The 13,377-nt window shown below is 44.1% G+C and overlaps 1 protein-coding gene across 2 annotated transcripts in view; it reads right to left on the minus strand.

Moving 5' to 3' along the window:
• Window positions 1-12,778: 12,778 nt before the first annotated feature.
• LOC137648722 (uncharacterized Golgi apparatus membrane protein-like protein CG5021) overlaps window positions 12,779-13,377 on the minus strand; it is an 81,034-nt gene continuing 80,435 nt past the window's right edge. For both annotated transcript variants that reach the window (XM_068381777.1, XM_068381776.1), the window contains exon 7: window positions 12,779-13,007. In XM_068381777.1, coding sequence (XP_068237878.1) covers window positions 12,951-13,007 — 57 coding nt within the window. In that variant the 3' untranslated portion in view covers window positions 12,779-12,950. The remainder of the gene's footprint in view (window positions 13,008-13,377) is intronic.

Below are 13,377 nucleotides of genomic sequence, written 5' to 3' on the forward strand. Positions count from 1 at the left end.
CCTTGATATTCATTAAAAAGTAAGTAGACCCAGTGGACAATCAATTTATACGATGGTGATAATCAGTATTCTCAACCCATTTAGTTGAGAAATAACGCATAAAAGTGCAAAAAATTTATTCTAATTTTTGTTGTACGTTTTTTTTTTTTTAATTTTCAACTTTTTATATAATAAGAACTCAGAAGTGTTCTTTTCTTTAATCACGCCATTCATGCATCTACATAAAGAATATTTGGGTGAATTTGAAATAACTTTGATAAAGTGTGAATAATTTATAGAGAACCATATTACATATGTAGCTGCGTTCTTTACATTATTTGGTCGTTCCAAATTTTTTATCAAAAATAAATTTGTTTGCTTTACTCTTTCACTTAAATTTTCATACCAGGGCCTTCTTAAATTATTTTGTTTGTATAAAAAAATAATTATCCGAGTAGTAAGAAAATACATATTTGGATTGTTCATTTAGCTTTTTTTAGAAACCTTTGTAATACATCATATAATATTTTTCCGCCTTGTAAATATTACACGTTAATATAGTGTAAATAATTATTAAAGTTAACCAATGAATAAGATAATGCCAGATAATTTTTTTTTTTTTTTTATCAAGTTTGTATGAAGCCCTTGAAAGAACTTGAAAGACATTTGAAACTGCTGCAAAGTACTTACTAAATATTATATTAATATTATTTTTCTTTATAAAAGAAAGAATAACTAAAATTTATAGGTCAAAGTAATTGAAAAGAACTACCTTTGGAATTTGAAAAGTGACTTACATATTAATGTTTTAAAGAACTTCCTCCAGTGTTCATTATTGTGTAGGCCTAGGTCTACTTACAATGTTTATGATAAATATCAAATGAAATGTAGTAGCTGAATAAAGCAATTGTTCAAAAGCAGTCAAAGCTAAATAGTATAATTACTGTGAAAGTAATTTTGAGATATATAATGGCCGTTTACTACCAGAAACATCTGTGCACAACTCACTGAACTGCGATTGAAAGGTCTTAAGATGTTTATTACATTTTTTAGAATAGTATAATTGAACTGTAGGCTATGTTGTTGAAGGATTATTTAACGGATTTTGAGCGAAGCGAAAAATCTATTTTTGGGTAAGATGGCCATGTTGTCCTGATGGAAGTTCCTTAAAGGCAGCTTCCTAGGGTATATTACAACTACGGCGATATTCCCAGAGAATTTACCTTCAGGTACCCAGAATTCTAACTCCTGGAGCGAGTATCCCTAAAAAAGACCTTAGGGATATCGTAAATATCAGTGGACGTATTCTTGACACGCCTCATAGCAATCTATACCCCGAATAGAGTTAACACTTCGTAGGGGTCAAATGGCAAGAAAACGAAAACGATAAGAAAGGGGGGAGCCGTTCGTAAGGCATCTCTCCTCCCCGTTTCGAAAGCGTGCCCTGCGCCGCTCGCGGCGCCATCTGTATTCCTTGTAGCGATACACGAGGTGCTACAGATACTGTATGTAGGGAGGGGTCCTACAACCCTTTTCACTTTTTTTTTTTTTTTTTTTTTTGAAAAGGAACAGGGCGGGTCCATCAGGACGACATGGCCATCTTACCCAAAAATAGATTTTTCGCTTCGCTCAAAATCCGTTTTTTGGGCTCAAGCCATGTCGTCCTGATGGAAGTATACCAGAGCATTACTGTATCTGTGGATTCTCAATACGTGCCGTACTCCTCAGGAATGTTTCTTAGTCAACTCGACTGAAAGACCTAAGATGTTACCATTATACATCTTTTCACTAATCATAAGCCATGAAAGCGCTTCCTGCCCCCTACAGGGAGGAGTCCTACTAGACTCTAGAAACGAACGAAGAGTACATATACTGTACCTATGTATGAATCACTCGCCAGCCAGTACAATATAGTGGTCTCACTCTTATATGAAGTAAAGCATAGTCTTACGGAACTACAGCATCCAAGGGAAAAAATCCCGACCAGCACCCTGGTCGAAGTAAAATTAGACAAAAAGGTTATATCTGCGTAGGATTAAACTTGCTGCCACCACCGTCCTCAGAGAGGAGTGGAGTCCTTTATGCTAAGGAAAGTATAAACCAGTGCAACAAGGCTTTGCATTAAGGAATAGGCTATTATAGATATCCCCGATTAATATACATAGGCTAAATGCTCAATAAATAACATGAAATCAATATAGGTGAAGGAGACGCAAGGTTCCCGAGAACAAGTTTATTGAGTAACAATAAATAGACATGGTCACCATAAATATATACATATGATAGGTGGATGACCAACAATTTACACAAGTACCGTAGTGCATGGATGAATGGTTATCTGAAAGAAAACAATTAGGTCACTTGCCGCATACCAAGGTATCAAAGTTAACGTCCATGTTACTACTTTGCTGACAGCGTTAGCAACGCTCGGCACACCTCTCTGTACTTGTGCTACCCTCACCATAACGCTGGAACAGTCACTGTGGGCTCTCAGAGCCTTCACTACTAGTTATATCAACGCATATAACTAACCACTCACCCAAGAATCAAAGTCCCAAATAATTCCACTGTTCCTCGCAGAGTTAAACAGCAGGGTTAACGACGCAACCAACTGCTACCACAGACCTCTTTAGCTGCTCCACTTGCTTAGCATAGTGGCGAAAGAATACCCTGGAAGACTTCCAGCCAGTGTATGAACGAAGGTGTTCAAAATCCATAAAGTTAAAGAAGTTTAAGGATGAAGCAACTTTCCTCGGATCATGACCTGCGGGTGAACTGTCAGGATCCGCTCTGCGAATAAAATATGTAATTTTCGCCCTAAGCTGATTTAAAGATAAATTTGAGCCCGATGTTTCTCCTCTGAATAGTTGGCCCCCATGGAAGTCTGAAGCTCTACGAAGATAGACCTTTAGGCATTCTACGGGACATAGAGATGCATCTTCTTTCAGAGGGCAGATTCTCCAGGGACCCCACCTGTTGGTGGGCAACTCGTTCTTAGCGAGAAACGTAGGGTCCGGAAACAGGTTCAGTTCTCCCCCATCCAGGAACTGAACTCGGCCCTCCTCTCTCGAGAGGGCCACAATCTCACTAACTCTGGCCCCAGAAGCAAGGGCAAAAAGGAAGATCACTTTTTGAGTCAGGTCCTTCAATGCGCATTCCTCATTATCCAGTAATGAGGCAAAATGAAGGACTTTGTCTAACGACCACGAAATGGGCTTTGGAGGAGCTGATGGTCTAAGCCTAGCACAGGCCTTCGGGATCTTATTAAACATCTCGTTAGCGAGGTCTACCTGGAAGGCATATAGAATGGGTCTTGTCAGAGCTGACTTACATGTAGAAATTGTGTTAGCCGCCAGCCCCTGTCCGTGGAGGTGGATGAAGAAGGATAGGCAGAACTCCGTAGAGATCTCTTGTGGGTTCTTGTCTTTGACAAAGGCTACCCATTTCTTCCATGCAGATTCGTACTGCCTCCTAGTAGACTTACACTTGTATTCTTCCAGGAAGTCGATGCTATCTTTCGAGATTCCGAACCGTTTCTTCACCGCTAGGGAGAGAAAATCATGAGCTGCAGGGTTCGGGTTTTCTGTAATGAAGCGTAGACAGTCGACTTCTGGACTTGCTGGGACAGAACTGGGTCCGGGAGTGGTAGAAACTTCAGTCGTAGTTCCAGAGCTAGAGGGAACCATACACTGTTCGGCCACTTGTGGGCCACTATTGCTGCTACTCCCTTGAAGGATCTCAGTTTATTGAGGACCCTCAACATCAGATTGTGAGGGGGAAACAGGTAGATCCTGGACCATCTGTTCCAATCGAGGGACATCGCATCTACTGCTTCCGCCAAGGGGTCCACGTATGGGGACACATATTTCGGCAGCTTCTTGTTGTCCTTCGTCGCGAAGAGGTCTATCTGCAGTTCTGGGACTTGTCTCAAGATGAAGGAGAATGATCCTGCGTCTAGGGACCATTCTGACTCTATCGGTGTAACCCTGGATAGAGCGTCCGCGGTCACATTCCGGACTCCTTGAAGGTGAACTGCTGACAGGTGCCACTTCTTCTTCTCCGCCAGTCGGAATATGGCTAACATTACCTGGTTGAGAGGTGGGGATCTCGATCCCCGCCGATTCAGACATTTCACTACCACCTCGCTGTCCAGTACCAACCTTACATGGATCGAGTGACGTGGGGATACTTTCTTCAGGGTAAGAAGCACTGCCATAGCTTCTAGAAAGTTTATGTGAAAAGTCCCAAATAGCTTGGACCAGGTCCCTTACACTTTTTTCCGATGGGAGTGACCCCCCCACCCTACCTTTGAGGCGTCTGTGTGGATTGTCACTGACGAGGGGGGGGGGGGGGTGGCTGAAGAGGTAGAGACCTCTTTAGACGACTGGCTTGAGACCACGGTCTGAGAAGAGAACGTAGTCGAAGTGGGACCGGTCTCTTCAAGTCCCTTCGCTCTTTCGATGCAAAGGTTCTCCATACTCCCGCTGCATCTTTTAGCTGTGCTCTTAGCACTGGGTCTGTTACTGATGCAAACTGAAGAGAGCCCAAAACCCTCTCTTGTTCGCGTCTTGATATCCTCTCGGAACCTAGAAGTCTCCTGGCAGACCCCGCTATTTCCTTCCTCTTTGACATCGGAATGGAAAAACGGTGTGACACTAGATCCCAGTGAATTCCCAACCACTGGAACCTCTGAGCTGGAGAAAGACGAGACTTCTTTCTGTTGATCATGAAACCTAGATATTCCAGGAACTGAATCACTTGTAGGGAAGCTTGCAAGCATTCTGCTCTGGATGCTGCCCACACCAACCAATCGTCCAGGTAGGCTACTACTTGGAACCCTTTTAGGCGTAACTGTTTGAGCGCTGCGCTCGCAAGCTTCGTAAAGATCCTTGGGGCTATGTTTAGCCCGAAGGTCATCGCTCTGAAAGCATAAAGTTTTTGTTGTAGCTTGAATCCTAGGTAGGGGGAGAGACGGCGACTTATTGGAACGTGCCAATATGCGTCTGACAAATCGATGGAGACGGTATATGCCCTCTTGGGCAGTAAGGCCCTTATGTGTTGTAACGTTAACATCTTGAACTTGTGGTTCACTATGAACTTGTTGAGTGGTGACAAGTCCAGAATGACTCTGAGTTTCCCCGAGTCTTTCTTGGGAACACAAAACAGCCTCCCTTGAAACTTGATGGACTTTACCCTCCGGATCACCTTTTTCTCCAACAGATCTTGGATGTACTCCTCCAAAACGGGGGTGGAGTGTTGGAAAAATTGAGGGCATTGGGGCGGAGTACTGTACCAACTCCAACCCAGTCCATTTTTGAGAAGGCTGTGGGCCCAGGGATCGAAGGTCCAGCGATCCCGGAAATACTGAAGTCTCCCACCTACCGGCGACACTTCACTTTGACTGCCCTGCAGTCTTGCCTCCCTGGCCGCGACCACCTCTGAATCCTCGTCCCCTAGAGGGGCGTCTCGCCGAACCTCTGGCTGCCCCTCTGGGTCTTGCACGAAACGAGGTTGATTGTCCCTCGAACACGGGATTGAATGCCGGGGAAGCTGATGACATGGCTTGGGGTACCCATTGGAAGGTGGTCGGGGTCTGGGCTACCAGTTGTGGTACCGGAGGCAAAGCTGGCTGCTGCTGCTGCTGTCTTTGTGGTTTGAAAGGCTTGGCTGGGCGGGAGGAAAACCTTGATTTCTTCGCCTTTCCTTTCGGCTGAGGGCCCTCATCCGGAGAAGACTTCCTCTTAAGGGACAGGCCCCACTTCAGGAGAAGATTACGGTTCTCAGTGGCTGCCTTGTCCACCACCTCTTTGACCACGTCGTTGGGAAAGAGATCTTTACCCCAGATGCTGGATGAAATGAGCCTCTTGGGTTCATGCCTCACTGTGGCCGAGGCGAACACAAACTCCCTACAGGCCCTCCTTGCTTTAACAAAGCAATAGAGGTCCTTAGTCACCGTGGCCAGATGGATCTTGGCCATTAACATGAACATCTCCGGCATCTTGGGGTCGCTAGCCATCGTCTCCATGTTGGTCTGGAGAGACATCGAGGCTGCCAGGCGCTCCTTTGTGTCCAATTCCCTCCGTAGGAGGAATTCCGACAACTTGGGAAGGTTTTCGCCGAACTGCTGACCTGCAATGTCGGCGTCCAACTTCCCAACCGAGAAAGTGAGGTGCACCTCCTTCCAGTCCTTATTGTCCAGCGGCAAGGCCAACGACAGAGGTTTGCATTCCTCCAGAGATGGACACGGTTTGCCAGCTTCAACCGCCTTCAAGACGGCCGCGAACCCCTTCTGCATAAAGGGGAAGGCCCTAGCCGGGGAGGATACAAAGGAGGGGTGCTTCTTACTCAAAGCGGCAACTTTAGAGTTTGAGAACCCCCTCTCCTTCAATGCAGCTGTTAGAGTGGCTTGAGCCTTGGAGTGATCCAGGATAATCACCTCCTTTGGTTCCGTCTCCTCCTTCGAGGACGGCTCCTTCTTCAAACGGACATAACAGTCCGGGTAGGCCCCTCTACTGGGCCAGAATTCCACCTCCTCAAGGGGAACTGAGCCCAGTTTCTCCGACATGACGATCTTCCCAATCGTCATCGGCATGTGCTCGGCATATCTCCACGGGTTGGCATCCGAGCACAGAGGAAGGTCCTTCACGTTGAGCTTCTTTGGAGGTCCACGTGATGCTGTGATCTTCTGCATCTGGAGCTCCAAAGTAGCGGCCTTCTGATTATTCTCCCTCTGCATCTGTTGGATCATGCCAACGATGGAAGAGAGAGCCTGTCCTAGCTCTGCTGGAAGAGCGGACGAGGTAGAGGGGATAGGTTCAGGGACCTGAACCGGCACGTCTGAAGATACGGGAACCTCTTCCTCCACGGCAATAGGATCACGATCCTCCTCCTCGCCTTCTGCGAGGAGATCCTGTTCCGCACGATCGGACAAGTCAGACATCTTGTCATCCAACTGGATGTCCTGCATGGCATCAGCAACATCCTCCTCCACTGGGATCTGGACGAGAGGGATCTCCGGCCGAGGCTGGGGAACAACAGCGTCAGTGGAAGCCTTGGGAAAAAGGTATGCCCTCATCTTCTCATTAGGAAGATAAGGTCCAGTGGTGTTTTTCTGAAAACCCCTTACCCATAAGCGAAGCTTCTCCCTCGCTGCATCTCTTGACTCCGCCGACCTAGGGGATTCAAAAGCCTCTGATAGCAGGTTAGTACATACAGCACATACCTGTGGATCCCAGTAACGATGGTCATCATTGGAGGCTGCGCAAGCCGCGTGCCTCCTACACGAGACATGTCCGCAAAAGTTCTTACTGCGGACATTGCAGAAGACACTATCACACTTCGGATGCTCCTCCTGTAAAAGAAGAAAATTTCCATGAATATCAAGTGAATTTCAATTCACATGTAAAAAATGAGTATTCACCAAGAATAAGGGAAAGAAACCTACTTGTGAAACCCACACAAACACCTGTGGAAGCCCACCAACCAAAGTCACATAGTTAGTCTTTACTAGAATAACCAGAGAGCATATTTCCAAAGGAAATTAGGTGTAGCTCACACCTAAGGTAAAATTTTACCATTCCGGCCAGGGATGAAAAGAATTCTCTTTTATCCTTGTACGGCGACACCAAGTGATTGCACAAGTAACACAAGTAAGATAGAAAAGACAGTGTTGTAACCTACTATATCATGGACTCCCTTGGTTGAATACACCACCAAAGAAAGGACTGATACAGTACCTGAGGGTGGTGTGCCGGCCGGCTATTGCCGGTCAGCACCCCCCCCCGTTTTTCGAAAGGTAGATCTCAAGTACACAACATCAGATCACCCCCCCTATTGGGGAGAACTCCATATCCCATGCCTGAACCGGCCGGCAGTGGTTGCCGGTCCGCAGCCACCCGGTTTGCACTGCGTTGCCGGCCATCATTCTTAGTGGCTGGCTAACCGGGCAGTGTAGCAGGCCGGCCGGCAGCAGTAAACAAACCCTGCCGGCTGGCCTCCACACCAGGCAGCGCTCGGCTGCCGGCCCCACTTATAGTGGCCGGCAGATGAGCAAGAGACCGGCCGGCAAAGGTATATAACCATCGCCGACCGACAGCAAGAGAACTGGAGAACACCCCCCCCCCCCACCGACGGCCGGCCTGTAGGCCGGCAGACGGCAAGGACAGCACATACGAAGACAACAGAATGAGTGCCGGGCTAAGAGGCTATGAGCCTCTGTGCCCGGCACCCGAAAGAGTGCCGAAAGGAAGGGGAGACACAAGTCAGGCTTCCTAACCGCTGCTTACTGAATCTACAGACGGCAGCGATGGAGGGACCAAGAAAGGACCGGGCAGCACTCGAAGGAAGGGTCTCTGCCGGTCGGCACCCTCTGCCGGCCGACAGGGGACCACGTCAGTTCCCCATCCTAACCTAGGCTAGGTACGGATGCGGACGACTGACACAAAGGAACGGAAAATAGAAGGGAAGGACAGAGGGTCCTATCCAACCTTGCCTTGGTTAAGGGTCATTCCCAACTAAGACAGCTCATCTCAGCCAGAGAAAAACCCGAGGGGGAGGCCGGCACTACTGGCTGCCTCCCTAAAACCACGGCAAGGAAGGAATTGCTATTCCAGAAAAGGGAACATATCCCGAATCCGGAACGGCAAGAGGACAAGTCTGAGGGGTCACCGAGCGAAAGGATCACTACTGGAACCCAACAAGGTGGACCAAGGGGAATAAACCCCTTATGCCCATGTCAGTCAGCAAGGGAGACTCTGCCCCATGCCAGACCAACCCGGACTCAGACTAAACACTTGTACTGTCCCCCTCTGAACCAATTCAGTTGGAACGGGAAGGTACAGTACTACTCCAGCATAGATATATTTGAAAATTAATTCAAACAAACCACTAGAGTTAAGCCTAAGGCTTAAACAGAGGGAAAGGGTTTGCCCCTTCCCCGAAGAGAAGGGAGCAAACGGGGAAACAGATAATATTATAATGACCTAAGACAACCTAGCCTAGGCACTAAGAGAATCGATTACCTAATTCACCGAAACTCACACCAATACTATCTTGGAAGGTACTCGAAAAGGGCTTATATGTATAACGTTGCCTAACGCTTAAAGCAATAAAAATCACACTCGGAAGACTAATTATCATGCAGGAAGTACATAGGCCAACAGCTAGCCTACGAAGACTAGTGTTGGCAGCCTAGGCAAAACTTTGCCAGGCACACTACTATCGCATCATAACAGAATTCCTAAATAAGCTAAGTAGCTAATATTTAAGCGCAAAGGGGCTGGGAACGTCGCTCTTGCTAACAAATAAATCCTATTCTAGCGAGCGACAGCATCCATGATGCCTCCAGCAGGCAACAGCTCTTGTATCAAAGATAACTCTTTTAATTACTTTAATTTTAACCAAGAGCCTACATTTATACATAAAAGAAATAGTACTCAACTTATCCGAGGCAGAAGAAGTTGGAGAAAGCATTATCACACGAGAAATTCCAAGATTGGGTAGAAATACAGGGGAAAAACACCGAGTCGTAGAGCTACGCAAAAAGGAATACAGATGGCGCCACGAGCGGCGCAGGGCACGCTTTCGAAACGGGGAGGAGAGATGCCTTACGAACGGCTCCCCCCTTTCTTATCGTTTTCGTTTTCTTGCCATTTGACCCCTACGAAGTGTTAACTCTATTCGGGGTATAGATTGCTATGAGGCGTGTCAAGAATACGTCCACTGATATTTACGATATCCCTAAGGTCTTTTTTAGGGATACTCGCTCCAGGAGTTAGAATTCTGGGTACCTGAAGGTAAATTCTCTGGGAATATCGCCGTAGTTGTAATATACCCTAGGAAGCTGCCTTTAAGGAACTTCCATCAGGACGACATGGCTTGAGCCCAAAAATAAGTATATTGAATTTTCCCTTTATGGCCCAGGGCTGGAATCGGGAAGGCAATTCAGTTCCAGACTTGAAGCTGAGGAAAATCATACATACATTCATATACCAAGGCACTTCCCCCAAGTTTGGTGGCAGCCATCAAACAAATGAAACAGAAAAGGGGACCTCTCCTCTCTGCGTTCCTCCCAGCCTGACAAGGGACTAAACCGAGTTTGGCTGGTACTGCTAGGGGTGCCACATTATTTAGTAAAAGTTAAAAAAGAAGCTGGGCAGCAATATTCATGAAATACGAAACTATGGTAAAGTAGGAGCATGAAAAGTGGTGCTGCATGTCGATGATTCTCTAAGGGAACGCCAAAGGACGAATATTCTCTTTTAACTTATATCCCTCCTTGTTATTTGCATCTGTGTTATCAGATACACAGTAGATTTAATTAAACTTCAGTGTGTCTAATATGAACTATTGGCTAATTTCCTCTTCATGCCATTTTATGAAATGTTATGATCTTATCAGAAAGATATACAGTAAATTGTAAGGAAATTCAGGATGCCTAATTAATTCCCCCCATCTTTTCACTGCTTATACTGCAGTTGAATAAATAATCTTGTAATAAAAATAACATATTTCGTTATATGCTGGTTTTCAATATTAGTTAACCCCATCTCTCAAACAGAAATGATAGTCACCCCCCATCATTTTTTTTTCTTTTTGTGGGGGGGGGAGGGGGCGGGGGCGCTCGAGCTATATCGTCCTGATGGAAGTTCCTCTAAGCAGCTTTCTGCCTGGGATTATATTTCTGGGAGTGATAGACCAGAATTCCCTGTCGACTTAATAGCCAGCATCCTTGGCCTCTGGGTTACTTTGTATAAATGAATAATCTTATGTATATTTCTCACATAAATTTATCAAATATCTAAGTGTGTAAAAGGTGTTCCATATGACTGATTGTTTATTTTGAATTAACATCCGTGCTTTTTTTTTATTTATCTATTTTGATTTATTAAGCTGATGTTTACACAAACATGTGATAAAAGACCTAGCCCTTCCTCGCTGCTATCACAAAATCTTTGCTACAATAAAGATGTCATGCTTATATCATAAGTATTGTTGGTTTACAAACTAGAATACCCTCATTCATATATTTATGACTATTGTTTGAGACAGGTAAATTTTAAACTTTTAGTTAGGTAACTTACCCTTGCAGATAACCAATCTGGTTGTAGCGGTACCTTACTCATCATACATATATACCTGAATGCCTATTTAGATGGAAGGTAATGATGGTGGGTGCCTGTGTTTGCGTGTTTCCGTAAGGTCCATTAGTGCATTCGAAGATTAAATGTGTTAGGAACAGGTCTGTGGTAGCATGTAAGTACTGTACTGTTTGACATACCTTAGTACATTTGGCAAGAATCTTACAGACTGGTAAACGAAGCTCAGTTACCATTGTAAGTCCAAGCCTTTTGACAATGCTGTAATTGATAAATGAAAAGGATTTTGACGTAGGAAAAAACTTTTTATGGGTGAGATAAGAGTTATAATGACATAGAAGATAAGTAGTACCATCAACATCTACTACAAAAGATTAAAAGACATGACCAGTTGAGACTAGGCTTACTAGTCCCCGTAAATACATATCGAACCATTTATGAGACCTCTCTCAAATGAAATTTGTCAAGATAAATTAGCACCAGTCAAAATAGAAGAATTCCAAATTTTTAAAGGAAACAGAAGCACACTGCTCTGACTAAATGTGGTTGCATTCTTACCCGCTTGAGTTTCACCATCTATCTTGATCGTCTCGTTACTGAAGTTTCTGAAAAATAATTGCATTGGACGTTGAAGGACCATTTTCCCAGTGATTAATTTTTTCATTTGCCCTGTGGATGGGAACATTCTAGAGATGTAATTCCTGAATTCTTTTTCTCTTTGCCCTAAAATGATAGAAAAGGTGGTCTTCCTATTTATAGGTGAAAGAGAGGGAAAATAAGTCTTTAGCAGTTGTGGAATTGTCAAGACCATTTGACATAATGGCTTCCATTAAGGGGACAATCTCATTGACGACCATCTTCTGGCATGTGTGACTATCTATAGTGCAGGAATCTCTATGATCTGTCCTAAACATGCAAATACTGTAGCCTAAGCCCACCAGAACAGCCTTCTTCATAAGGACAAGGTAGAGATCCACATCAGATTTGAGTCCTATGAAGAACATTTTTTAAGTACTGCATGAGACTTTTCAACTCCACAGAAAAACTTTTGTTTAGTAAATGAAAATCAAATAGATGTAAGAAGGTAACTGTATCTAAATCTTTTGATGCCAGAGATATACAGTTTCCTGTGATTACATAAGAAGGGGAAGTAGGCAATGAAAGATGGAGTTGACTGGATTAATGTTCCTTTCACCACATCCATTAAAGAATTCATTGCCCAACGATTTTCTTGGAGGCAGCAGCTGTAACAGTGGCAATCACTGGTACAGTTATCTCTTCCAAAATAATGAACATTTTCTATTCAAATTGTATTTTCACTAACCATACAAACCTGAAACCTTTAAGCTAGATTGGTTACACAACCTGTCGAGCAGCTACCACAGATCCCAAGGCAAATGTATCCAAGGACTTGTGGGTATATTTCTGCAGGTAATAGACAGTGAAGGTTGTCTGGTGTTTCCAGACTCCTGCCTTTTGCACTTGTGCCATGGACAGATTCTTCCTGAAAGTGAGGGTGGAGGCAATATGCATTTAAGAATGGTTAAAAATACTTCCAAACTTACCCTTGAACTCCACAAACTGTAACGCAGGGGATGCAGGTGAGAAAACAAAGATTTCCAAAGGCAAAACCAAGGGTCTTTTCATACTCATGCAAAATTCATATATTTTTGGATTGCTAATCAAAAAGTAAAGACTAAATGCAAGGTTTATATTATTTATTAATGCTTAAAATAGGTATTCACAAACATCCAATAAAGCGTACATCATAACCACACACTCCATTAATAGTGCTTTGCATCAAACATTAAATATAAACAATATATTGATAACACACATCTTCAAAGAGAGTATCTAAGAATCCTCCCTTCGACATCACACTGTGTTGCTTGGGTTTGTTGATGGTGGAGCACGTGTAAACATATTGGTAACCTGAAACACCGAGGGGTCATTGATGATAATGGAACAACAAAATATTTATTGAATAAATAATGTAGGGTAGATAACTTCACCAGTCTTTTCAAATAATCACAGACTGTATTGTACTGAACTGCCTATTTTGAGCTACTTTTATATTTTAGTAGCACTGTTCAGACCTATGCAAATCTAAGAATGAATACATTAGTTTGATCAAACAGAACAGCAAAAATCCTGAGTCATAATACGAAGAATACTAAACTAAATTACTGGGATAATGTATAATAAGGATTTCTATGCAAATATATTGTCCCCAGCCTATTTGGCAACTGTGACAGCAAGATACTACATAGGAAAGGTTTCAGAACAGAAGGGTACAAGACAT

The sequence above is a fragment of the Palaemon carinicauda genome, chromosome 10 (genome assembly GCF_036898095.1).
Source record: "Palaemon carinicauda isolate YSFRI2023 chromosome 10, ASM3689809v2, whole genome shotgun sequence".
Taxonomy (NCBI): domain Eukaryota; kingdom Metazoa; phylum Arthropoda; class Malacostraca; order Decapoda; family Palaemonidae; genus Palaemon; species Palaemon carinicauda.